This window comes from Chiroxiphia lanceolata, chromosome 3, assembly GCF_009829145.1.
Source record: "Chiroxiphia lanceolata isolate bChiLan1 chromosome 3, bChiLan1.pri, whole genome shotgun sequence".
Lineage (NCBI taxonomy): Eukaryota > Metazoa > Chordata > Aves > Passeriformes > Pipridae > Chiroxiphia > Chiroxiphia lanceolata.
In genome coordinates this window covers 93,057,863-93,084,575 of record NC_045639.1, presented here as the reverse complement: position 1 = coordinate 93,084,575, position 26,713 = coordinate 93,057,863, and the positions used below count along the sequence as shown (strand labels likewise).

Sequence of the window (26,713 nt, the reverse complement as noted above, 5' to 3'; positions counted from 1 at the left end):
AGAGACGGTACCGTTCATCGGTCAAGGGTATACGGTAGCTGCGCTCCCCTGCTAGAACCTCCAAACAAGCTCAAGGTCCATTTGTAGGAGAACGTAGGGTAGTCAAGCTTCCAAGACTGCAGACACATCCAAGTGAGGCGCTGCATGGGGCAGTTTGCCATTGTTTTGTGCTACCAACCCCTTTATCAAACTCTCAGAAAATTGCTCATAATCCCTACTTTTGCTGCAGTGTGAGCACATTCAGGGGTTTTAATTTCCATTCAGCACTTCTCCAACTTCAATTCCCCAGTCACCTCTGAATCCATGAGCTCCTCACATTACACACACACCCCAGTTAAAATGAGCATCCTCACTCTTCTAAATGCACTTTTCACCTAGTTCTTCACCTGTTCAATTGATTTGCAGCCCACCTAAAGAGATAACAAAAGGACTGCACTTGTAAATTATCAACAGCCTTCAGCTTCTACTGCCTTGAAAGCCAAACAGAGCAGAATGGAACAGAACGGAAAAGAGTAGAGTAGAGTGGAATAGAATAGAATAGAATAGATTTCCCTTGGAAGGGACCCACAACGATCTAGTCCAACTGTTTGTCCTTCCAAGGTGTTATGCATATTCTGTTTTAATGCAGCCTTGCAGGTAGTTTCTGAGGAGCTGACATCCGAGGACTAAGCAATTAGCTTTACATGGAGCTCAAAGGATATTGCAGAAATTACATGCACTCAAACCACGTGGCCAGCGAACCTGCAGTGCCCCTTGGAGAAGGCGTCACAGGGAAGGTTTATTTTAAAAAAACCATCAATCAACACACAACTTAAAAACCAAAGAAACAAAAGGCAAACTGAAGTGCCTTTATTAAAAACTGAATAAAAGAGTAAGACTCAAGCCAGCAGTACTTCTTCAAGAGTAACTTTATTTTGGGCAGGACACTTGACACAGAAGGAGTGAAACAAACATTTAGAATGTTTTTGAACAAAAACACTGAATAAACAAGAACCATTACTTCTTCACTCACTTTGACAATTCTACCCCTTCCTTCCATGTTAAGTTCTAAAATATTCTTTCAGTAGATACTTTTCTCCCCACATTATAGAACATCCTTCTCATATAAACAGCCATATTAGATACAGAAACACCATGGAGTGGGTTTTCTGGCATGGGTTTGGTTTTTTGGCTAATATCATGGCACTTAAACAATACTTTTAGGAAAATCCGGATTACAGAGGTGAATGAATCCACTGTCAGACTCCTTTATTTCCAACAGTCATTATTATTATATATTATACCTAAGCCTGAGAAAACCTAAACAATACAATTCTAAAAACATTTTGCATAAAGATCCTGCTAAATATTAAAGCACAAAGTAGTAGGTTACATATCATAAATTCTCAGATATGCTGCTTGTCCAGATTTCGGTATAACAAGGACCTCCATCTTTTCCATATCTGTATTGCACACTGAGACAGCAGAATAAAATACATAAACTCAGTCAGCTCCATCCTGCTCAGAAAGAACTTTTCCAAATTTAGTAGAAATTTGCTTAGTAAAGGATACAGGTGCTGCCATTATACTTAGCTAATTCTCTGTGCCACTAAGTTAAAACTGGCAGAATTGATGCTGAACATCAAGATTATTACCTTTTCTTCCAAAAATAAAGACTTTACCTTGGGAAAGGAGGAGATATGCCAAAATAAAAAAAGTACAACTTCTTTTTCTAATCTTTTTGCTAGACTGGCTAAAGCCTGAATGCTATACTCAAAAAAATCACTGAAGGTCTGATAAAGGCTCAGAGATTACAGGCCAAGTTCACAGATTCATCCTGTGTTATTTGAATCTCTGAGTTGTCCCCATCCTTAGTGGAGAGAGACAGGCATTTCCAGAGCACTAGTATGTTCTCAGGTGAGACAGATTTCTTTTGAGATGATTCTCACTCACCACAGGTCTAAAGAGTCAGCTCTTAACAAAGGAGCTCACACTTATGTAGGATGAATCCAAGCCTCAGCAGCCTGTTCTCATGACTTGTTCATCTCTTTCTCCTACTTGTAGAAAATAAATGTACAGACCAGACTAGTTAAATTGCCTACTTAAGTCTAGGGATACTTAGGGTAGGTTCAGGGTGTTCGTTCTTGAGACAGAGATAAAATAAATTAAATTATATGTAGACATAAATACAGATATTATTTCCACCAAGAGAAACAACTATCTTTCCAGTTCTAACATAAATATACATATTTCCCTTTCCACTTACCCATAGACACCATCAGCATATGCTTTAGAAACTGAATGGCTGCTTTACTTTACTGCTAAGCATTGGCATCACTTCTTTGGGAGCAGTTAGGTATGGTTTGGAGTTATGCACTGGCTATGCATAACTTGCTATGCACAGATAACAGAGGGACACATAAGATGTCTTTGGCATGTGCAAGTCTTACATGCACATTTTTGCTCCCTCTGTTTCACTGTGGACTGAGCTCGTTAACAGCAAACAGTAACTAGTGCTCCCCGTGGTTCCCCCCCACCATAGCACTGAGCCAGCACCCTACTCCAGGGTACCGTTTCCTTGAAATCCCATGGGAAGGGATCCTTGAATTCTCCATGGGAAGCACTGAAAAGGCCAGAATGCATTCTCAGTCTCCAGTCCACAGCAGCTGCCCCTTGAGTGTGCTGGCAGATCCCATGGAGAGGATCTCACTGACACGGGAACTGTTCAGTTCCCATAAAACAGCTGGATGCTGAGAACTGTACCTACTCTGATCCCTTTAGGCTGGATTTGTCTCATAAATAAAGAATCTGCCTTCACACAATGAGCTCAGAAAGATGAGAATTTCTGCACACTTCTGTAGGAAGATGCATCTTCTCGGCATACTTCAGCTTTGGCGGCTGCTCCAAAACACAGCTCCAAAAGAGGTTCTCCCACAGCACCGAACTGTTTATCTTCCTTTTGTGGAAGGAGGTGCAGGAAACAGCCAAATGCTGACTGTGATCTAAATGAATCTTCTGCTGGACTCTGGCACTCCTTTACAGAGCAGAATTAAACCAGACTATGGGGCTATTTTCTTTTCTCTATAACCTTATATAACTCATACTCTCTTATAAACTGAATTAAACTGCTCTTCAAAGGGCTGTATCAGTTTCTGTGAAATCAACCAGAATTTTACATTTTCTTAACAGGACCAGGTAAGGTCCCATTTTTCCCTGTGGAACCTGCAGGCCTAATTTACAGAAGCTTACATATTCTTCACATTGTAAATGAAGATGTATTGTAGTGAAGAAGAACTGAGTAAGAACTTAAGTAAGCTTAAATGGACTTATTTCCACTGGATTGTTTTGGGTGGTTGTTCTTGGTTTTTTTTTCCCAAAAGTGATTTAAGACAGTTGTGAAAAGTCAGCTGCATAGATATGTTTCCTTAAACTCTGTTGCTGTTGTATCACTAATACTCTTTTCCTCTGAAAAAAGTTTCATAATTGTTAATACTGTCTTAAATATGTCTTTAGATTTTATATTCACAACAAAAGAAAAAGAAGAAACAGAATCTGATTTTTCTCCTTAGAAATGATTAGAACATTTAAACGAATTTAACAGGGTAGATCCACATTCTATTTCATAGTGAACAATGCCAAGGAGCAACTCTGAAGCAGGAAAAAAGAGCACTGTGTCAGAAAACAGATTTACAGAATGGTATTTACCCTCCACCAAACAAGAAGATTCCCCAGATTTGGTAAATTTGGATAGCAGTCCAACAAAAACCTTTTAAAGGCAAAAATAAATTTAAAAAGAAAGTGCCTCCCACTGACTTTCAGCAGTCTCAGCGACTGCAAAGGAGAGTTTAGACTGTTAGTCACTCACTCCTCTAGCCAGTATGAAGCAAATGAATATAGGACAACAGAAGCATGGCATCGAGACATGGCATCACTGAAATTATACAGCTTCATTTAGCACATAAACTTCAGAAAATGTCTAATGAATGCCCCTTTCTCAGTACTTCTCTTCCACTGCAATATTGCACCACTTTGCTTTTTTTATCCACTTCTATAAAAAAGTTCAATCTAATAAAAAAAAGTTACTTTTTTAAAAGTTCATTATAAAAATTTATTGTATAAAAATGCCAAATCCCCTAAGCCATATATACAAAATGTATCAGTTTTATGAAAATAACTGGACCCAATTATATAACAAAACATTTTTATACAAAAAGGTACAAGGCTGCATTCAAATTAATGCAATAAGTAAAAAACAACGCTTCAAAATGTCTCATTCATAGAAGATCTGTCTCTTTTAAATGTACAGGTATATAAAACAGTATCAAATTGTCTCACGTTGGCCACCATTTTATGGGCAACATGCACTGGTCAGAGAGCTTTTCCACAGTCACCGGTGAGCGCCGTACTTCGCAGACCAGTCGACGCGCCCGTGGATCGGCTGAGCTGGTGGTGGGAGAGGCATTAACCTTGGGGAGCTTTTTGTGGGGGAACTGAAGGATGGCCATCCCAGATGGGGTCTGACTGACGTCAGAGAAGCAAAATCTAAAGGACAAAAGAAAATGATGTGAGATAAAGGTTCGGTGAGAGCTCCCACACTGAGCAGCAACTGGATGCAGGCCCAGATCCTTATTTCTTCATAAATAAGCCTCCTTTTTTATTAGAATTTGCTGATGTGAGACAGTACTGGATCCAATGCCTTAAACCTTAGCAGACAAGGAGTATTTACATCACTGATTTGACAAGAGTGAATTCTGTGCCAGTCAGTTGGTTCACACTAACCTCTAGGTCCCCCTGAAATATGCTGTAGATAAACCCAACTATTTAATAAATGAAATAAAAATAAACCACATTCTTCTCTATATGAAATTCTGCAAGGTTATAAACAATAGCTCCAGTTGAAGCAAAGATAAGTAGCTCAGTGCTGCATACATACCGCATGGATTACGGAGCAAGGGACCAAGAGAACTTTGGTACTATACTCACCAGAAGATGGATCCACAACTGGTGTTATCTGAACCCTCTGCCCAGCAGAACCTACTTCCTTCTTCAGAAACGAAGGGATATAACCACTAGTTAGACCGCTTGATCCTATGGGTCCTGAAAGAAATGGCAAGGAACACCTGAGCTCAACACAATGGATCTCCCACATTATCAACAAAGCTGTGCACTGATGGGTCACGTTCAAGACCAGGCCTGATCACGGACTGATGAAAACAAGAACTTAACTGAAGACACTAGAAATTCACAGCTCCTATATGTACCTGCATTCACGAAACTCTCAGCATCAGAATGCATTACAGATAAATGGAAAACAGGTACAAATTGTACCTGTCAGGGAGAATTGCAATTCTCCCTGACATCTCAGCCTTTTCAAGGTTTCTCAAAGTTCTCAAAACTTAGCATTTTACTTAGAATTATTTTGTTTGACTTTCACCAACTGTGTCCTATGAATATATTCACTCTTGATTTCTGTGCAGTGAAATATGGGGCTCTGGTGCTACACAAAGTCTTACTGAAGCCCAGTGAGAGCACAATTTAAAAATGTGGTAGAGATTCACATTCCAAATTTGTAAAGCCAGCTACAAAACTTGTCCCTGAGATGAGCAGGAATAGATTTGACTGACCTGTCAAATGGATAAGCCACTGAAAATGGAACAACAATCTAGAGTCTAGAGTTGTAGCAGAGGGGGGCACTAAACAAGTTAGCATGCATAGACCAGAGCCATTGCATATATGCCTATGATGTACTAGAGCAGTGGCAAAGCATATTGTGGGAAATGATGGTAATAAATAAAAAAGGGAAAAATCTAACGATATCCTATGCAGCTACAAAAGCAGCAAAATTTGTATAATAGCCAGGAATGAAATATGTACTACCTATAAAAAGGTTCTCATGCAGTTTAGGTATTTACAACGTCCTCCCATCTTGAATCTTTAAAGAACAATTTTTGATTTAATTACATCAAAAATTTTAAGTTTCTTATTTTTTTTTAAACCAGAGTTTCTAAAGCCCCAAAATGTTTCTTTGGGCCAAGATTCAATACAAATTTTCTAAACCAAACATTTTCAAAATAAGTAGGGCACTGCAGAACTGTAACATCACATGAAAACCTGAAGCAAAGGTTTAGAAAAGAAATACACAGATACAATCTAGAAACATCAACATGTTTAAGTATATCTGGTAAAATCTAATGTAAAAATCTACAAATTAATTACTTCAAATCAAACAACAGTGATTAAATACCTGAAATACCAAATGCCCAAAAAACCTGAAGAAGAAAAATTGAAGAGTTTTGCTTTTTTTCTGAATTTTTTAAGCTACAATTATTTCATTATTTTAAACAACATCAATTAAAAGATATGATCATAGATTTTCTTTGCTTTATTCATGTAACAAGAGTGGTGTGTATGGATTTAGACCAGCTTCCTCCTCTATTGACAGTCATTTATGCACCAGCTGGGCTAAAATAATCTGGAAGCCAGAAAATATGACTTATGAAAACCGAAGAGGGAAACTGAAAGCAAGATTAAGTATTTCAAGCTGAACATACCTAAGCTGTCCAACCTTCTATGCATGAGGTACTTCAAAACAGACTTCTGGGGATTCAGTAAAAGAAATTACTATGTTTCAGTTTCAGGGAGTCTCCAAATCTAGGCAACAGTGCTCATAACTGATTTTATCAGAAAGAAAAGACAAGGTAGCAAGTACCTTTGGAGCTAACAGTGTTTTAGAAATACAGCTGTAGGGAATTTCAAAGACACCACTTATTATCATTTCTCAGAGTGTTAAGGACAGCTTCTTACCTGAATTCATCCTGTTAATACTTCCTCCCAAACCAGAAGTTTTGCCAGACAAATCAGAACTGAGCCATGGATTAGATGGAACAGACTCTTTGTTTGAAGTGGAGACTATGCTATTCCTTGTGCTTATTCCTATTGCAAAAAATGCAAGATTATTATGCTGAAATCTCTGTAGCCACACAGCCTTGCATTCATTCCACCTGATGCACAATCTTACAGCAGATGTCCAGTTCAACTTAAACAAAACCTCCTCCCTCTCAGTAACTCTCTGGGTTGCTTCCCATCCTCTCATCATACAGGAATGCTATGACTAGGCACAGGCCCTAATCCCGCAAACATCACAGTGTAAATAGTTCCACTAGCATCAATGGCTGCTTATATCCCAGGACAGGATCCTTACTTACATCAAGGTCACAAACATTCTCAAATTATAGAAGGTGAACCTTGCTAAGTAAATGAAATCTATGCTTCCTATAAAAGCCTAATGACAAGATAACCTGAGAGCAAATAATGGCAATTCCATTTCTCATAGTACTGTACTCTTCTTTAGCGTCTCTGCTGAAACCACTGATTGTGCAAACGGTTTGTAGTAGGGTTCATATGTCACCTATTGTTTGCATTTAATATACATCCCGTATTTAAACAGGGTATGTAACACGCAAGGATGCACTCACAATTTATGATAAGGGAAAAGCAAGCTTGGGATCAATGTGTTTTACAATCACCTCTAGTAAAACAAGTTTTAGCTACCAAAACTGTACTTAAGTGAGCCAATTTGAAAGTCAATTGTTTCAGGAAAAAAGACTGAGTTTGCAGTCACAATACCTTCTAGTTTACTTAATTAAATTTTGTAGTGTTAGTACAACAAGTGAATGAATAGCTAACACTGCCTTTATAGATAGAAATTACAAAAAAGAATACACTTATACACACCTCATTTTAACTACAGGCAGACATGTCTGCCTCCTGTACTTCATCCCACCCCAGCGCTGGTCTCAGTATAGCAGAGGTTATCATGAAGACAGGCATGTATTTCTCTACAGAGACATGGACCTACATTCTATTTAACTCCAAGCTACAGCAAAGCATATTCCCACTATTAGCCTGTTGTTCATGGTATTATTATACACTCATGACATAAATGTACAGGACTTTATTTTCCAGTGTAAAAGACTGGTTGCATCCTTTACAGGGAAACAGAATAATTTGGTATCAATGACCATTTCATACTGCTCTTGGAATTACAGGAAGAAAAAGAAAGAAGTATGTTTTACTAACCAGGTAGGTACCTAGAATGTCTCAAGTAGTGTTGCTTTGCAGCAGAAACTCGCAATGTGGGAGTGTCCTGCCGTGAAAGGGTTGCATGGGAAGTTCGTGCACTGGCACCAGAGCCTACAGCATCCAAAGGCTTCAGGTCCAAAATGCTTTCAAATCTATAATTCAAAAATTGCTACACTTAGTCCAATTTTTATACCACATGTTTATCCACAGTTGGCCTTCTCAACTCCATCCCATCTCCACAAATCATCTCCTTATACTGTGTTTGCTACACTACAAACACACAGACAACAGGGAATATTTTCAGCCATACAAGTGCCCCTGAAAATCAGATTTGTGTTTCTAGTTCCCTTATATTCTGCTTTTAAAGTTTTTTTATCAATCACTCAGTAGGTTTTTCTCTACTCTGTACAGTCCATGGAAACTGTAGCTTGGAGTCCTCCAAAACAGTTTATATGCATGGAGTATGTCAAAATGGTCCACAAGTGAAATATAAAGTATATATTCAAAGATTAACTTGGGGAGACTTAAACCAGGCATCATTTTCAGTGGGAAAAAAAAAGAACATGGAATTGTACAGATATATGTCTCTAGATCCATAGAAAGCATGAAGAGTGACATTACTAAGAAAGAGGAAAAGACTAAAGAAATAAGACCAAATAGCACATGGACATAAAAAACCCCTTACCTACAAAGAGTTTCATCATTCTGCCTTTTCTTGTTTTTCAAGTCCATTCTTATGATGGAAGAGCTGAAATCAAGGTCTTCCAAGTCATCCCAGTCTTCGGAACTCTTCACCGTCCTAGCAAGATGTCCCCATCTTCGCCTAGGTTTTGGTTTAAGGTCACCATTTATATTCTCAGCCCCAGTAGATGTTTTCTGTTATAAAGATTGAAAAGAAACAAACCCACGCGCTTAGAGCATAAACCAGGTGACAGGAACAAAGAGGACTTTTTTTTCTCAGTAGTAGAGCTGTAACAATGCAATCCTCATCTTTCATTAAACATGCTAAGAACACATTATGTAGACCATATTATTACTTATCTTCTGCATTTCATCCTGTAATAAAGTATCTTGAACTGACAGAAGAAGAAATTTCTTGGGTCTCAAATCCGATTCTATTTCTATTTCAATATGCACCTCCCCAAACAACGCCCTTACGCTCAATTTTTACTTCTAGACCCATGCTGGGAGTATAAAACTGCATGCACATTTAGGTTTCCACAAGCCTGTGTCTAGACATTTATAAAAGGTACTTCTCTTGCAGGACAGCATAGGTACAAATTTGTGTCTCTTCAGTCATTTAGGCTCACCAGTACATTTCAACCTTGTGCGACTCGTGGCCAGTGCAGACCCCATTTATGGCCAATCTCTCAGCAGCATTTGCTCTCATCATCTGTCTTAAGAATCCAGTCTCCTCGCACAGCCAACAGAAAGGGTTCTTATGTTGAAAGAAGAATCTGCTGTTTTCTATGTCCAGCATAGTCCAAAATGACTATTAATCCCAGTCGATAAACTGGATGCCTTAAATGGATGAAGGCAATAGCCTCCTCCCTCATTTCAATTCTATTTACTTCAATACTTTTCTCTCTGGCATTAATCCCCTTAATAGTTTGAACGCTGTACTTCTTTTTTACTCATATGAAATCATAGTGTCATCCTTTAAGTGGTACTCTAGAACAAAGGAAAGCATAAAATGGCTCTGAAATGAGGTATCAGCTTCCTTGTTTTATAGCAACTGATTTATATGTCAACAGACTTCCAGTTTCTAGCAGAAAGTTGTAATTATTTTTTATTCCCACTCACTGTCCTTTTAGTAAAAGTACAAGAATGCTGAAAGTGAACCAGAAAAAGAAACATAATTAGGAATAATCAGGCAACATATCAGGAAGCTTATCTTATGCTAGATGGACCTTTACCTGCTGAGGGACCTTATTGTGAATTGCAGGCAGAAGAACCTGGTTAGACTTGTCCTCCTGTAAGTAGTTACTGTGCTCAGTCCCAGAGTTGTCTCTCTTATATGGGTACACTGAGTGCTGAGAAGATTGGCTTTGTTGAAAAGGCCTTGATGAAATTCGGGCATGAGGTTTTGGTGGGGGCTGTACTGGAGGGACAGGCTTAATATGCAGAGATGATTTATTATGCAGTTCCTTTTGTTTTCCCAGTTCCTGAACACCCAGGGCATGCCCAACCTGGAAGTATGGGTATCGAAGTGCCTAAAAAGTAATAAAAATATTAGGCTTAGAAAACCAAAGTTTTTAATTTACCCCAGTTCTATCTCTCAGTTGAAATTAAGATTCCTTTTTTTCTAGGGTAGAAAACAGCAGAAGACCCATCTCTTAGCTCCAGATTCTAGAGAGCACAATCCACTTCAGAAAAATGATGCAATACTAGAAAAGTTTCCACAGACACCAAGTTATCAAATCCTCTGTGGACTTGTACAAAAGGCAAAGGTTCTGCAGAAGTAAGATACTTAACCAGGTATATGGCATCTTAAGGCATGTTTCATTATGTGCTTTCTCTTCATGTCTGTGTGTATGCACATGTGCAAACACGCACCCCATCATGACAGATTCAGCCAGCAAAACTCTAATGGCCCCAGAGACATCCCATCTCTTCCATCCCCCAGTTCCAAGACTGAATCGAGTGAAATAAACATAACCTTTATGAAAATTAGCCAAAAGACATGTTGGTAAAAATATTTTTATCCTGCCTTACAAGTAATTAAGGAGTTGTTATTAAAGGCAAGTGATCTCTGCCTATCTTGCTGTTTCAGGTCTTCCCTTCCCAAAGACCTCTCACCACAAAAAACTTCTAAAAGCTCAGATTACTCACCATTTGCATGTTATCGTAAAACATTTGTTACTGCTCTTAATATGGTATTTTGTGCTTTTCATTACTTTTGAGAGTTCTTAATCTACTTCATTTTTTAACTGCTTTAATTAGCTTTAAAGCTTTTAATTACAATTTATACTGAAGGTCTAATTGAATCACAAAGGTTCAGCTATGGTCCCATTGAAGTCAAGTCAGATTTGTATCCAGAATCACATCTGTTTTTCAAAAGATGAATAACCAATAGTTGGTTATTACCACAACAGTACTGGTGTCTGAAAGCAGTGGCTACCACCACCACCACCACCACCATCATCTGGTGCATGTGCAATACTGATGACCTGGGCAATGCTTACGTACAGGATGTTGGGACACATCTGCAGTGCACTTGAGTGGAGAGTGTCCAGCAAAAGCCAGCCTTATCCAGACAACAAGGGGCTGGATGAACAGAGTGAGGTGGACTGAAAGCTGGTTGAATGGCCAAGCCCAGAGAGTGGTGATCAGTGGAACAAAGTCTGGTTGGAGGCCAGGAGGTATCAGTGTATCCCAGAGGTTGAATACTGGGGCAAATACCGATCAACACCTCCATTAATGATGTTGATGGTGGCACAGAGTGCACCCTCAGCGAGTCTGCTGATGACACAAAACTGGGAGGAGTGGCTGATACGCAAGATGGTCATGCTGCCATCTGTCAGGACTTCAACGGGCTGGAGAAACAGGCTGACAGGAACTTCAAGTTAACAACGGTAAATGCCAAGTTCTGCACCTGGGAAGGAATAATCCCATTCGCCAGTACATGCTGGAATCAAACACCTGGAAAGCACCTTTGCAGAAAGGACCTGGTAGACACCAAGTTGAACATGGGCCTTGCTGCAAATAAGGCTAACAGTATCCTGGGCTGCATGAGCAGGAGTGTTGCCAGCAGGCTGAGAGTGGTGATCCTTCCCCTCTGCTCAGCACAGGTGAGGTTGTGCCTGGAGTGCTGTGTCCAGTTGTGGGCTCCCCAGCAGAAGAGTGAGATGGACATAATGGAGAGAGTCCAGCGAAGGGCCACAAAGGTGATTAAGGGACTGAGCATCTCACATATGAGGAAAGACTGAGAGAGTTGGGACAGTTCAGCCTGGAGAAGAGAAGGCTCACAGGGATCTTATCAAAGTATGCAAAAACTCAAAGATGCAAAGAAGATGGAGCAAGTCTCTTCTCAGGGGTGCCCAATGACAATAGGCACAAACTGAAACACAGGACACTCCCTCTGAACATCAAGAAACAGTTTTTTACTATGAGGGTGACTGAGCACTGGCACAGGTTGCCTAAGGCAAGGGGGTTGGATCAGATTCCTGTGATTCTGCGGCATGTATCAATAGCAATGAAGAACAGCATCAGAGCCTTCAGCCATATACCCTCCCTTCGCTCTGCTGCTATTCACAGTGACTCGATAATACTTAATTCAGGTGTACTTACACATCCTGCAGTCACACCTTTGATCATTGAGCACACACCCCAAGCACTTAAGTTGCATGCAAAGGCTGATTACTCTCTTTTAATTACCAACCTTTGCCTTGCAAATTGTTCTTGGCTTCTGCTCTTCTCCCTTCTAAGAACTGCAGCCCCAAGCAACTGCTAAATGACTGTCTGTATACAGTGCCTTGCAGTGAAAGGAAACATCACATGCACATGTAAGAAAAAGAAAAAAAAAGTCAAACCTGACTAGCTGTTGGCCGCTTTTTGGGGTCCCACTGCAACATGTCTCTCATGAGCTGCACTGCTTCACTGCTTGCATTAGGTATGAGAGTTTTTAGGTTGTTAGGTACACACTGAGGCCAGCGAAAATTCATGGAAGCTGAAAGTTGGTAGCCTTCAGGCCAGTCGTTCTGGAAGAATGAGATTTCCAGTCACAGAAAAAGTTCAGCTGTAAAATATCAGTGCTTAAGCACACCAGCATATATTCTCCTATCAGTAATAGACTGTGACAGCTTCCTCTAGACTGTATTGAAGATTTTACTGGGAATCCTCACCACAAACCTCTGGTGAGAGGTAAGTCTTGCTTTACACCTGACCAAGCCAAGGATGCAAATGGAATCAGGAGACAGGAGTCTTGCTATGATTCCAATTTTTAGCTTCTTAAACCACAGGTTTATATGCAATGTACAAGACGAAATGAAATTTCCACCTAATGAAATCAGTCTAAAGACTTTGTTCAGGGCTCTATTTCTCCTCCTCTAAATGTCAGGTTTTATAGCATAATTAAATAATGCTTATTACACAGAAAATAAGTTTTAATTTAGTTTACTGTATCTGAGATCAATACCATAAATTAGCAGTAAGCAGGAAAATTTATTACTTTTATGCTTACTGCTACTGTGCCATTCTGCATTGTAGAACAGCTCTAGTACTATTGGAGTGTGGAATGTCACTTTAGCTACCTTCTTTGGCGTCCCCAAGACTTGGCAAATTTTGAATATAGTATCAATTTCACTGGCGCCCGGAAAGAGAGGCCTCAAGGTGTAAACTTCTGCCATTATGCAACCAACAGCCCAAATATCTATTGGAGAACTATAGCTGGTGGATCTCAGAAGGACTTCAGGAGCCCTGTACCTGTAAGAGAAGGAAAAGAAGAAACAAATCCCATCAACGCAATTCAAACAGACATACATGAAACCACTTACCTCATCATTCTTTGCTGTTAAGAGCAAACATCCCTTAAAAAGCTCCTATCCTATATGTATGACTATTTTTTTTTTAATTAAGACCTAGATAAGCTCCTGTAAGCTCTCTTCTGCCTGACATGCAGCAATCCCAGCATCTCATCTACCTTACCACCTCCCTCTTTGTTCCTGTGCTGCTGCCCTCTGTAAACTGTCTTGCACTAACTGAAGCTTTTCGAATTATGCCAAGCCTAAATAAAAGTTTCATAAAGAGGAGGCATCAAAAGTGGTATTACAATCAGCACAAATTCAATACTGTACTACTTTAAAGGGTTGATTGCAAGTTCCCACAATGTAGGTGAGTACTAGCACTTACCATCTTGTGGATACATAATCGGTGTATGGAGGTCTAGATCGGATTTCTCGGGCTAAACCGAAGTCTGCTATTTTCACAAGTTCTGGTCCCATGCAAAGCAAGTTTTCAGGTTTCAAGTCTCTGTGAAAGAACCCTAAAATTCAAATGAAATATTGATGTGATTGCAATGTCACCCACTGCTACATCCTTTATTTTCCACCTGGATTGCTTTGCTTTAGTTCTTAGCTTTGAAGCAGGAATAGCACCACATAGAGATCAAAGTCTTATGTGGTCAACAGAGCTGGTCAGTACAATGGTTATTCAGTCACACTGTGAAGAACAGTATACACAAGATGACTATCTTAAAACAATTCAGAGCATTCAGTCAAGACAGTTCCCTTTCAAGTGACACTTCCTTAACATAAAAAAATTTACACCATTTAATGTTAGTTTCATTCTAACCAAAAACCATTAGTCTGGAAAATTTGTCCTTTGTGTTCTTGCAGGCCTCTGAGACCACCATTTTCTATACACAGCTCCCTTTGTAGTACCTTAGCAGAGCTCTACAACCTCATCTTCAGAGACCCTCCAACATGCTTATTTTTCCCACAGCTTTGAATATGCTCCTACAGAGAATTCGCATGGGATGTGTCTACATTGCCCGGTATAACTATATTAAGTTTTGTTTGCTAGAGTAATGTATGACAGCATTGAATACACATTGCTGTAGAGATCTACCAGCAGGCTGCGTCCTTCCTACGGATATTAGGTAGATGTTCTGGTGCCAGCTAGAACTACTGCCTCTTTAGGGAAGGTACCAGACAGAGCAATCAAGGCTGTGCTTGGCATTTAGTACAATCACTTCTGTATTCGCTGCACAGACATGCAATGCACTGACAGAATGCTTGTGAGGCAATTTAATTCATGGTAAACTTGTAAAAAGAGCAATCAATTGTGTATTCAAATATGAATGGATGTTTAAGAGTTTGAATAGATAAAGAACATAAAATGTTTATTTGACAGGCATTTCTACGCCATACAGGAGCAGAACAGAGACATATGGAAAGGAAAAAAAAGTTCATGTGATTTTTTTTAAAACTGTGGCAGAGAGAGTCTTGGGACCCCCATTCTTACACTGTCAGCCACAAGACCATCAAGACCATCCTGTCAGGCTTGCCATGCATTTACAGATGTTTTTAACTATGGATTTGCAACATCTTGGCAGAAATACCAGTCTAGTGTGTAGCAGGTCTGTGAACAAAAAAGGTATTCTGAAAGGTTGTGATCCATTTGACAATTTATTAAAAAAGATGGATTAGATTTTTGCAAATCAATCACAGTATTTTTCTATTTTTACATATTATATATCTCACTGGAATAGACTGGAATTTATAGTTTGGTTTCAGAAGAGTATCCAAGTGCCACTAAATGAGTGAAAAAAGCTATTAGATTGAAAATTTTTTGCAAAACAGAGTTAAATGTGTTCTTCAAGAGAACTGAAATGCTGGTCCTACAACCCTTTCACTTCCAGGACTTTGGCCACTGATGTTAGCTCTCTTCTGATAAACCAGAGAGCTGCCCAGCAACAGACACTACAGTGTATTTAGCAGGCAGAATTGCAGAGGTCAGCAAAACATGGTGAAGAAGCTATCAATAAAATAAGGTGCTCATTTCAGGGGTTTTTTTATTAGTAAAGTGGGTCTCGTTACTACTGGCTGGTACACCAGCAGCTTTTATCATTATTGTAAAAATTAGTTGGAATGCCATGCAACAAAAGCTGTTTGTCACTCAGACTTTATTACTTTAAGTGCATCTTATAGAGAACATGTGTTTTTATTTGGTATCTGTCTGTAGTTTGAGAAAAGAGTAACTTCTCCTGTATTCTCAATCTCAGGGGGCCTCTAAATCTATCACAAAATGTGTCCATTAACATCAGACGAGTTTGAGAGTGACCAGCTGTCAGTCTGAAAAAGCAGAAACCTACAGAAAAGGAACTGAGCAAACCTCCAGACGAAAGTATCAGGCAACTATAAAATACAGATATTCTCAGTAATCTGAACCTCTCATATAGTGCCATTCTTTTGATCATTCCTGTTCCTAAAGTTAATAGTTTAATTGTTAGTGTATTCATTAAAATACTTCCATAAACACTATATGTCTCTAATTCAAAATGTTTACAGGTAAAACATAACCTACCATGCTTATGGATAAATGCAAGCCCTTGCAGGATCTGATACATAATATTCCTAACTGTAGACTCAGGGAACAGTTTGTTTCTGTGGAATAAAAGGGAAGAAGTAAATATTAATGATTGAAGTACCTTATGCTATGAACCAAAGATAAAAGGTAACAATGACAATAAAACTGTTAGATATATTTTAAGCACTCTCATGTAGTTTATTTCTCCATCAGAATTTATACATATTGCAGAACTGCCAAATGATATTATACTAAGACTATGTGTCATGTTAAGACTATGAGGTACACTGAAAATCAGGATGCAGTTGGCTTTCTAGGCTGCAAGAACACATTGCAGGGTCATACTGAGGTCTCATCCACCCACACCCACAAGTCCTTCTCCAGGCTGCTCTCAATCCTTTCTCTGCCCACCCTTGTGCTTGTATTTTACTTCATGACATGTACAGGTCATGAGGCACACTCCTCAAGACAGCAAGGATTCATGTTAATTTAGTGCTTTTCATGCACAGTTTCTTCCGGCCTCTCATCTAGAGCATATACAGCACGTACTTTTGACTTTCCTTTGTTGTTATCTAATAGCTGATTTGCTACTTCTGTCTCTTATCTGAGAAAAAAAGTCTCATCTGCTATCACTGAAAACCAGAGGCTCTTCTCCTCATAATATTCAGGTGGGAAGATCAGCCACGACAGGCGGTTTAATGCGAGACCCCTTACCAAGATGGAATTGGTAAGACGGACTGATGAGGAGCTCTGTACCAGCACATGGAGATGGTCTGGGGTGGAAATCAGTGACAATTTCATTCAGAAAGCCTAACAGTAAATGAAGAAGACAGCCTGAGCCTTATTCAATTTCCTGAGCTCGGTTTCTCTCAAATAAAACCTGACTATCACATATTTCAGAAGCAAGATCAGCTACTAGAGATTTTCATATTTGCCCTTCTTTTTTAATTACAGCAGAAAGTCTTACATCCTCTACAGTCCCTTCAAGCAAGACTAAGAATTAGTCTGGCAATTTAACTAAGAATTAAGCAAATAAATCACATCCCTAAAGCTTTGAGTTATACAACGTCTAACAAGTCCAAGCCCTAGCTAAACTGTAGAGAATATTATGCAGAGCGCACTTTCTGAAACATCTGCCCTTTTTGTTTTCAGAAGGAGACAGGATATCAAGCACTTCTAAGAAATTCCTAAAGATAATTGGTTTCTCTGTTAAACACTTGAACTATTTCCTCAAAGTTCATTATATCATATAATTAAAAATTAGCATCCATATACAACCTAATTTTATTCAAGTTGTTCTACACCTGTGCATGCATAGTAGGTATTTCTATGCTTAAAAAAGTATTTTATGCAATATTCACAGAGATATGTTACAACAATAACCTTACTTTGTTAAATCAAGGAAGATCACTGTCATCTACCAGGCTGATAATTATGGTCCATAGAGAGAAAATGCCCTCCTCAGAGAATAAGTCAAAACAGGGAACTGTTTTGCCCCCAGTTATCCTCTGGAGGATGTTATCATGGCCCAAAGGCTAGAATTAAGACTTTATTAATCCTCCAGCAAATACAAAAAAGCTAGATTTTATTCAGAATGCTGACAAATGAAACGGGCTGTCTGTGGACATGTCAGCTTAAATTGCAAGGAAAATCCAAAATTTGATCCCTCTGGATTACTTTTTCAACCTCTTTACATTTATTAATTTTATTTGAGGAAGCCATAGAAGAAAGGTGGTGAAACCACTCTCTTACAGAAAAAGCATGGTTGGAGTACCTATGTAGAAATCAGAAGTTCTAGGTTCAATGCTTCCTCAGTGTGAGGGCTGTTAAAAGCCCACAGTTCCTAACTCTCAAAAGAGCACCCTACTTACCTGCCAGGCTAATCTGGGAAGAGACATTGGAAACTCTCATTAAACTGGATGGGATATGCTCAAAGGTGACAGCCACAGCTCCTACTGCAGCATGCAGCTTCAAGTCATAGTGATCTAACCCTCAACAAATGATCCAAAGTCCTTTCAACAGTAAAAAGGGCGCTAAAAGTACATTACACAAGTAATATATCAGGAATGGGTGATGCTGCTACCTACCTTTCTTTCATCAACTGATAAAGATTTTCCTTCATGTATTCAAACACAAAATACAGATGATCATTTTCCCTGATAACTTCTTTCAGCTTTACTACATTGGCGTGGTTTAATTTCTTCAAAGACTAAAAAAAGACAAACAGGATTTTACAGGGGTCTTAATCTAATGACAAAAAAACCCCCACGTTATTTCACTGATGCAGAAGAATTGACTTCAAAAACTCTTCAATATTTTAAATAACCAGACAGCTCTGAGAACAAGAACCAGATCTACAAGTATTACAGATACATATACAGTCTGCATATTAATTTAATGCTCTGGTCATTCAAAAGCCAGCTATCTGGTATCACTGCAGGCACCAAAACAATTGCATTTTCTCTGTAAGTAACTTCCTACTGGCAGAATTAACACTCTCCTTGCACCTGCACTGGCAATAGCCAGGTTAGAATCAAGACTAAATACAACCCTTGGAAAGTCCTCCTTGGTATTATTGATTAACCCTAGTGGGCAGCTGAACTTTTTCATCACCCCAAATGGGATGGGGAAGATAATAGGAAGGGCAGAAAGTGAGACAACTCACGGGTTGAGATAGACAGTGTAATAGGTAAAGCAAAAGCTGAGCATGCAAGCAAAGCAAAATAAGGAATTAATTCACTGCTTGCCATGGGCAGGCAGGGGCTCAGCCACATCCAGGAGAGCAGGGCTCCATCGTGTGTAACGGTGACTTGGGAAATCAAACAGCATCACTCTGAACGTTTCCCTCTTCTCCTTCCCCCAGCTTTTGTTGCTGAGCACAATGGCACATGGGATGTCCCTTTGGTCGGTTGGGTTCAAGTGTCCTGGTTGTATCCCCTCCCACCCTTTTGCCTACCTTCAGCCTACTTGCTGGCATGAAAGCATGAAAAGCAGAGAAAGCCTGAGGTTGTGCAATCACTGCTCAGCAATAACTAAAACATACACGTGTTGCCAAGAGTGTTTTGGTCACAAATCCAAAACACAGACCCATACAAGCTGCTATGAAGAAAATTAACTCTACTCAAGCCAAAACTAGCAAATGTGGATCTTCATTCTCCCTTCTTTTTAGATTTTCAGTGTATTCAACATTCATTTTTGCTGCAGCAACACAGTACCAATACGTGGTACTGTAAGAAAAGTGACCTAAGTTTTCTGCATGTTTTCAACAGTGGACTAGAAATTAAGGAAGTCCTTAGAACATACCCCTAAAGTTTTGCTGGCATCAGAATTTCATGTTAAATGTCTGCCCTCAAGCCAACTATAGAAAAACAACTGCATGTACAAAAGTTAATGCTGTGAAAAGGGCATGTGTTCTCAAGCTCTGCAAAACAAACACCAGTCAGCTCCTGGTGTTGTGACAGGAACGCTCGCACTCACACACTGCTCACTGCAAGGAGGAGGCAGCTCTCCACAACCAAATGATTTTCTGTAGAACTACAGAAATTTAATAAGCATTTTTATAAGACTTAAAGACATTCCATTCAAATGCAGACTCAGGAATCAGACGCCACAGCTTATGTTGGGGAGAGTTTTTGATAAACAGGAAGAATTTGATGTTATCCCAAAATGTTACAAGGATCATGTAATTTGAAATCAACCACTGAAAGAAACAAGTACCTTAACCTCTCGAAGGTTCATGCATTCCTCCCAGGAATAAAACTTTCTCTTCATTCTACAATAGCAAAGGAGAAAATAACAATTAACGCACAGTCAACATCAGCTTGTCTTAGACCTGTAAGTCTCACTACATCTTAATAATTCAGTTCTTCCATCAAAGTATAAGGTGTTAGCTCCTTTGTCAAAAAACTTCACAAGGTACGCTTGAATAGAATTACTAGAATACACACTCAAATAGAATTACACTTGAATAGTAATTACTATTACAGAGGATTGCCTTTTTCTGTATGTATATATCTATATCTATATAGCTTGCTGAAAATAATTGAGAGCCTTTGACAAGTCAGGGCATGCTATTTTTCTTTCCAGTATACAATGTAGTGGAGTAGAGTCTGACTGCAAAAAGAATGAGGTTAGTTTCAACAGTTACGAACAACTCAAAGGACAGTTTTGAAACAAATCAGATGAAGATCCAACCACTTCAGTGGGTCTCCAATTTTATCATACTCTCCTTGCTCCTCTTCTCTATATTTTGATTTTCTCTGTAATTTTAATACCTTTCCCCTCTAAGCTGTATTTCCTGTGTATTTTCTGTGTATTTTCTGTGTCCACTGCTCCCCATGTTTTTCCCTCCCTTGCAAGGTGCATCTATCATCCGGACTGCTTTTCAAATTCTGCCTTCCCTTTCAAGCTTATAAGCAATTCTGCTCTAACAGAAACAAACTGTGTGGCAGATTTGCTTTCTCCTAAGACAGAATATAACTCTGAACATACGATTTGCGTGTAACGTATGGTCTTGTCTGTTCATACACATTTTTATTACGACTTAGTTCTTTTAAATGAAAATCTACACTTTAGGACCAGCAGGAGAAAGGTTCACACATACACACACAGAAGAGCTCAGATTAAAACTTAGAAAAATATTCAACTGCTTAGAATGTGGATTTCAGATGGAGTTAGGCATCCTTTGAGTCTTTTCCAGGTTTACAAATAATTCAGTATTACTTAATATTGTAGCAAGTTTCCAGTTTTAAATCAGTTCTTAGAATAGTTTAAGAACTACAAGCCCTTCATGTCATGAAGGAGTCTGAATTATTTTTTTGTTAAGCAGTGTTTCTGCAATTACTATCTTGTGTGTTCAGCCACCAGTCCACTTCTGTTCTTAACAATGGCCTGGCATTAACACGTAAACTAACAGAATACCATCTTCTGGTTTGTTCTGAATTTTCTGAGAATCTCCCACATTGCAAAATGAAAACGAAAGGTGCCTCTGACAAGGTTTGATACAGGAAAAATACTCTTAATACAGAGGATTTAGAAAAGTTGATAAAGCCAGCTATTGACTGTTCATACAAAACAGCATTGTAATGAAAGCTCTTTCGATAAGTATGACTCTGGGTCGCGGTCGGTATTTCAGGAAGGTGCCTGCAATTCTTTACAGCTGTCTCTTACCACAGCTAGGACAAATAAGCCATTTACAAACTAGGGTCCCTGCTGAAGCAGCAGAGAAAATTAAATTAATTTCTCAAGGAAGTTCAAGAAAATCTTAAGATGAACAGATGTAATAGGATATAACGATACAGATAATGGACAATGAGATCCATTGTGTTCATTATCATTGCAGTATTAACATTACTTTGAAAATTAAACCATGAAATGTATGATTCACATAAGCAGCAGCAAAGAGGCTGCATATTCCAAAGTAGCATTGCAGAATACTGTAAATAATATACAAAATACATGTTTGGCTGCACATAGTAGCAGAGCACTATTATGAGCCTATATATCTCACCCTCTTTGTCTTCTGCTGGGGCTTTGGAGGATTCAAGGAACTTGAGTTTTGCATGCTGCCCCAATACAACTCCATATACAAAAGCTGCACTGAAATGTGAAGTACTTGATCCAGCAAGACCAAGTTGATGTGGACCTAGAAAGGAAAAACCTGGACTATCCACAGTTAAGTAACGTATGAAAATACTTACTTTTTAATGGCTATTAGCTCTCCAGATTCAATGCTTCTCCCTAGGAGGACAGAGCCGTAGGTCCCATCACCAAGCTGTCTGATAGTTGTGTACCTATTCATGATGAGGATACTTTAGCTGCAACTGCATTTCAGTCCTTAGTGTTTCTTGTGTTTCTCCTTCGACTGTAACCAGTTCTTTCTGTGGCAGCATAAATATAGAGGACTCAGGACAGTGTGAACAGTTGCAGGGATCATGTTTTCAAGACTTAGCCTTTGGTCTGAAAGCACAGAACATAATCCATTTGATTTCTGTACCCTTCCAAGATTGCTTGTTCGCAGACTCCACCCTCCTCCAAGAGACAGTTCTTGTTAGCTATACACAAACACTCGCCATGGTTTCTCACCAGAAAAGGCCAGCCAGCACCTTGACATAACGAGGTGTGTTCCCCAAAGCCAGCCTTATGGTACTAAGGTACGTATGGTACTAAGGCACTAAAGGTACTTTACAGCAAGCTTGTAGGCAGCCCTAATGTGAGCACTATTACTAAAAGCAGAGGATAAAGTCTCACAGCTTGGAGAAAATAGTCTGCTATTGAAAAAAAAAAAAAGAACAAGCTTTACAATAAGATAAGAGGGACTCTGTTCTAGACAAACTATCAGACATGTAAGTCACCATCTCACAAGTCTTACTGCCAGCAGTTTAACCAATTTCCTGACTTTCCATAAGATCCTATGCTAGAGGGTCCAGACATATGTATTCCCTTAAAGAAAGTGTTCAGAGGAAGAATATTATATTCATGTCAGGTAAGACCAAATGTATTTCACTCCAGTAGCCCTACATCTGAATCAGTCTGTAGAAGTAGTGGTTACATCAGATTATCTATTGGATTTCTTATCCTGGCATTTCATGAACCAAAAAAAACATAGAAGAGTTTGAGTCAGATGGGACTTTAAAAGATCATCTAGTTCCAACACCCCTGCCATGGGCAGGGACACCTTCCAGTATCCTAGTTGTTCAAAGCCCCATTCAGCCTGGCCTTGAACCCTTCCAGGGAGAGGGTATCCACAGCTTCTCTCCTCCTCGTTTAATGTAACTGTGGCTGATATTTCCTATACTACAGTTTAGAACAAATGCCATCTATTCTATGTAAATTAACCACACATTTAGAATAAAAAAGAATTCCCCTGCAATGAGGGTTTTGTCCCTGCATTCTCTTTTTCTCCATCTCTAAGAAGGCAGCAATATTCATGGCTGGTGACTTCTGCCTTCTCTAAACTGTATTTTAAGTACGTTTTCACAATTTTTTTTGTAGTAGTCTTATATCTCTCCTCCATTTTGCCTTATTTCACAAAGCCACATTATGATTTTAAAAGTAATAGGATTATGTTACTGGAATTCTTAACTGACATTAGTACGGAGCCACAATCCTGTAGATGCAAGATGATGTGAACATCCTTTGTTTTCAGTCTTCTAAGCCTATTAGCCTCACTAATACTGATACAGGGGAAAAAATTCACAAAAGTCTTCTTTGGTTAACTGAATCATCACCATTTCTTGTTGAGCTTAATAGCAAAGTTGTTGCACTGAAATCACTGTGAAGGGAACGAATCTCTAACACACAGTTTGCACAGCTACGACATGTATAATCTAGTCTAGATTCCGGTCTAGAACTACAATCTATGCAAATTCACATCATTACAGGATATAAACTGCAAAAATATCTTGGAGTGTGTTGATACTAAAGAGTAAAATGTAAAAACCCTTATTTTCACCATATTGTAACACCGTGTTCAGGCTGTACCTCAACTTTCTTCCCCGCAGAAATCAGCCAGCAAAGCCCCTTTAGCAGCAAGCCTAATTCAATGTATCGAGACCTCTTTCTGACTCTATGTACAATTCAAACTTATGATTTCGTTAAAGTACCCTTTAAATAAGCATCCACTCCTGTTTGAAGGGCTAAAGCACCGAGAACTGAAAGCGAAACTGTCTCACTCTGCCACAGCTGAGAAACACAAACAGTAAACAATCATCATGTGTCTTTTTAAACTTGTCCTGTGCTCTGGCAATAACCCGAAGGCGTTACTAGCAGGATGCACAGAAATAGGCGCGGCTCGAGCAGGATGCACAGAGAAAGGCGCGGCTCAAAGCCGCGGGTGTCCATCGGTGCGGTCCCAGCGGCTGCCGTGTTTGTTAGAGAGAGCTCTGGGGGTGCCACATGAGCTGCACACGCAGGCGGGAGCCGCGGGCGGCATCAGCCCGGAGGCAGACGCGCGATGACGGAAGGCGAGCGGTGGCTCCGGCCCAGTCTCGGCTCCGGCCCCCCCTCCGCGCTGCGGCGGCGCCCGATCCCCCGCTCCCGTCCCTCGCCATGCGGGAATGCGGGTCCCCGGCCCCGCCATGCCCGTGCCCGGCGGGACTCACCGCGGACGCGTCTCCCTGCTGCGGCCCAGCCTGGTCTGCGGAGAGGCCCCGAATGGCGGCGCCGCGGCCCCGCCGCTCCGCGGAGCAGCTGCGGCCCAGGGCGGCCCTCGCTCGGCCCATGGCGCGGCCCCGGCCCGGCCCCCGCGCCCCCGGCCCGGCCCGGCCCCCGCCCGGCGGGGCTCCCCGCGGGGGGACAGCGCCTCACGACTGCCGGGCCGGGCCCCGCGCAGAGGGGGCGCTGAGCTGGGTTTTAACGAAATTAAATAACAACAAGCAAACCAAAACATCTCTGGAGCATCTCTCTTACGAGGAGAGACTGCGGGAGCTGGACCTGATTTATCTGGAGAAGCCAAGACTTGGAGGGGGTCTCTTTAATGCATATAAATATCTCAAAAGGGGGTGCCAAGAGGACGGTGCCAGTGCTGCCCAGCGACAGGACGAGGAGCAATGGCCATAAACTAAAATACAGGAAGTTTCACCTCAACATAAGGAAGAACTTTGCACTGAGAGTGGCAGAGCATTGGAACAGGCTGCCCAGGGAGGTCGTGGAGTCTCCGCCTCTGGAAACATTCAAAACCCATCTGGACACGTTCCTGTGTCACCTGCTCTAGGTGATCCTTGCCTTCACAGTGGGGTTGGTCTGGATGATCTCCAGAGGTCCCTTCCAACCCTAACAATTCTGTGATTCTGTGAAAACAAAACTCAGACAAACAAAATCCCCATGCTGATGACCAGCCTCTCTGACATCCCTGAGAGAAGCTTAAATAACAAAACTGGAACACAGAAATACCAGATTGTGAACAAATGGGAAGAATATCAACAATTTAAGTGCTGCTGGAGGGCCTGAGTCTTCCTCACCTGAGCACCAGCAGGTCTCCCTGGCTCTGACAGGGTCAGCCTGAGACATAGTGGAAGGGGGGCAGAAAAAGGGAAACAAGGAACAAAAAATTGGCCTCAAGCACTTGGTTATCAGAACTGACTGTAATAGTGATTCGGCAAGTCTTATCTTCTTTTTACACTTCATTTAGTTTTTACAAGTAAAGCATGCAGTTCTTTCCCAGGGTTTGCAAAGACAAGGGTCAGCTGGCACTGTAATTCAGGAGCACAACATTCGACAATTTGTTAAAAAAGATGTGGGGAAAAACAAAGCTCTGGATGCTGCTCCCCTAACCCCTCCATCTAATCAGAGGCTAGTCTTTACATTTACATGAATAAATAATAAGAAAGAGAGTTAAGTTCTCTCCTACAGACAGGCATGACTCTCAGAGAAGCCCGGAGGACCAGTGTACACTTACTTACAAGAGATTTCTGTTTTAAGCCACCCCTGTTACATCCCACGTGCACAACCATGTATTAGCATCCAACCAGTGACAGCTGTAGGACATTATTTTTCTGTTTTTAGAGGCAGAGTTTCTTCATTCCCAAAAGAATGATTTGGGTTGGAAAGGACCTTAAAGATAATCTCTTTCCAACCCGCCTGCAGGGGACACCTTCCACTAGACCAGGTTGCTCAGACCCACATACAACCTGGTCTTGAACACTTCCAGGGATGGAGCATCCACAGCTTCTCTGTGCCTCACCACCCTCATAGTAAAGGATTTTTTCTAATATCTAATACCTAATATCTAAGAAGAGGCACACCAAGGCAGGAGAAAAGCAGCTTTGACTACAACCTCAAACAAGCAGCAGCACTAATGATAACCAGTTGTAGCCTTGATCACCCCATCTCAAAACCTCAAGTGGTGTTGCTGTGCCATCTCATCTGTTCACACAGGGCCTGCCATCGTGACAGTAGCACCCAGTGCCCCCAGCTGCCCACCCTCCCCCACCCACGCAGCCAGGGATCGGCACTGGCCTGTCAGGCAGCTCCCCCGCCCCTCACACTCTCTTCTCCGCAGAGCAGCTCTACAGGCACCTGGATCTGAAACCCACTGCTGGTGCCAGCTCCCACAGCCTTTGCATCCCCGTTCCCTGCTCCCGCTGCCCGAAGGAACCCGAGTGCTCACCTGCCCCTCCAGAGCAGACACACACTTCTACCTCCTCCTCCTGAAAACACTCAGGGCAGCTGATAAGCACAGAGGTTCACAGGTCCTACATAAAGACCCATACACATGGTTTTCTTCTAGAACAAAAAGACTTTAAGAAAAATGCGCTTTAAGAAAAATAGGTTTAGTCCTATTTTAGAAAACCTGACGAGGCGTGTGCTGACACCAGGTGGTAACTGTGCTCACAGGGCTGGACGGGCAAAGGGCAGGGGCCACGAGATTCAAAGGCCTCGGCACCACTGTTTTCTCCACGGCGGCACTGAGCACTCGCTCGTTACCCTGTCGATAATCCGCCTGTGACAGGGCCCTGGCCTGACCGCGGTCACGGCGGAAATCGCGGTTCCCAGACATCACCGCCTTCCCTCGGCTCCCGCCCCTGGGATCCCGCCTGCCGGGATCGCCGCCCGCGGGACTACAGCTCCCGGCAGACTCTGCTCCGCCGTCCTTCCTTCCCCCGGGGTACCGTCGTGGACTACA

General features: G+C 40.9%; 1 protein-coding gene across 6 annotated transcripts; it reads right to left on the bottom strand.

Moving 5' to 3' along the window:
* Positions 1–890: 890 nt before the first annotated feature.
* On the bottom strand, positions 891–26,649 carry CILK1 (ciliogenesis associated kinase 1). Of its 6 annotated transcripts, none has more exons than XM_032682106.1 (14): positions 26,198–26,649; positions 21,789–22,047; positions 19,807–19,861; positions 18,177–18,298; positions 16,087–16,166; positions 13,912–14,044; positions 13,314–13,485; positions 12,594–12,761; positions 9,978–10,274; positions 8,747–8,937; positions 8,059–8,213; positions 6,784–6,912; positions 4,963–5,076; positions 891–4,521 (listed from the first exon to the last, which is right to left on the bottom strand). In XM_032682106.1, the coding sequence occupies exons 2-14, from the start codon at positions 21,887–21,889 to the stop codon at positions 4,367–4,369; spliced, it is 1,872 nt and encodes a 623-aa protein (XP_032537997.1). In that variant the 5' UTR covers positions 21,890–22,047; positions 26,198–26,649; the 3' UTR covers positions 891–4,366. The 6 variants fall into 6 exon arrangements, with proteins under 6 accessions (XP_032537997.1, XP_032537998.1, XP_032537995.1 ...); XM_032682107.1 differs by having other exon boundaries at positions 21,789–21,968; XM_032682104.1 differs by lacking the exon at positions 26,198–26,649 and adding an exon at positions 24,192–24,316.
* Between the last annotated feature and the right edge of the window lie 64 nt (positions 26,650–26,713).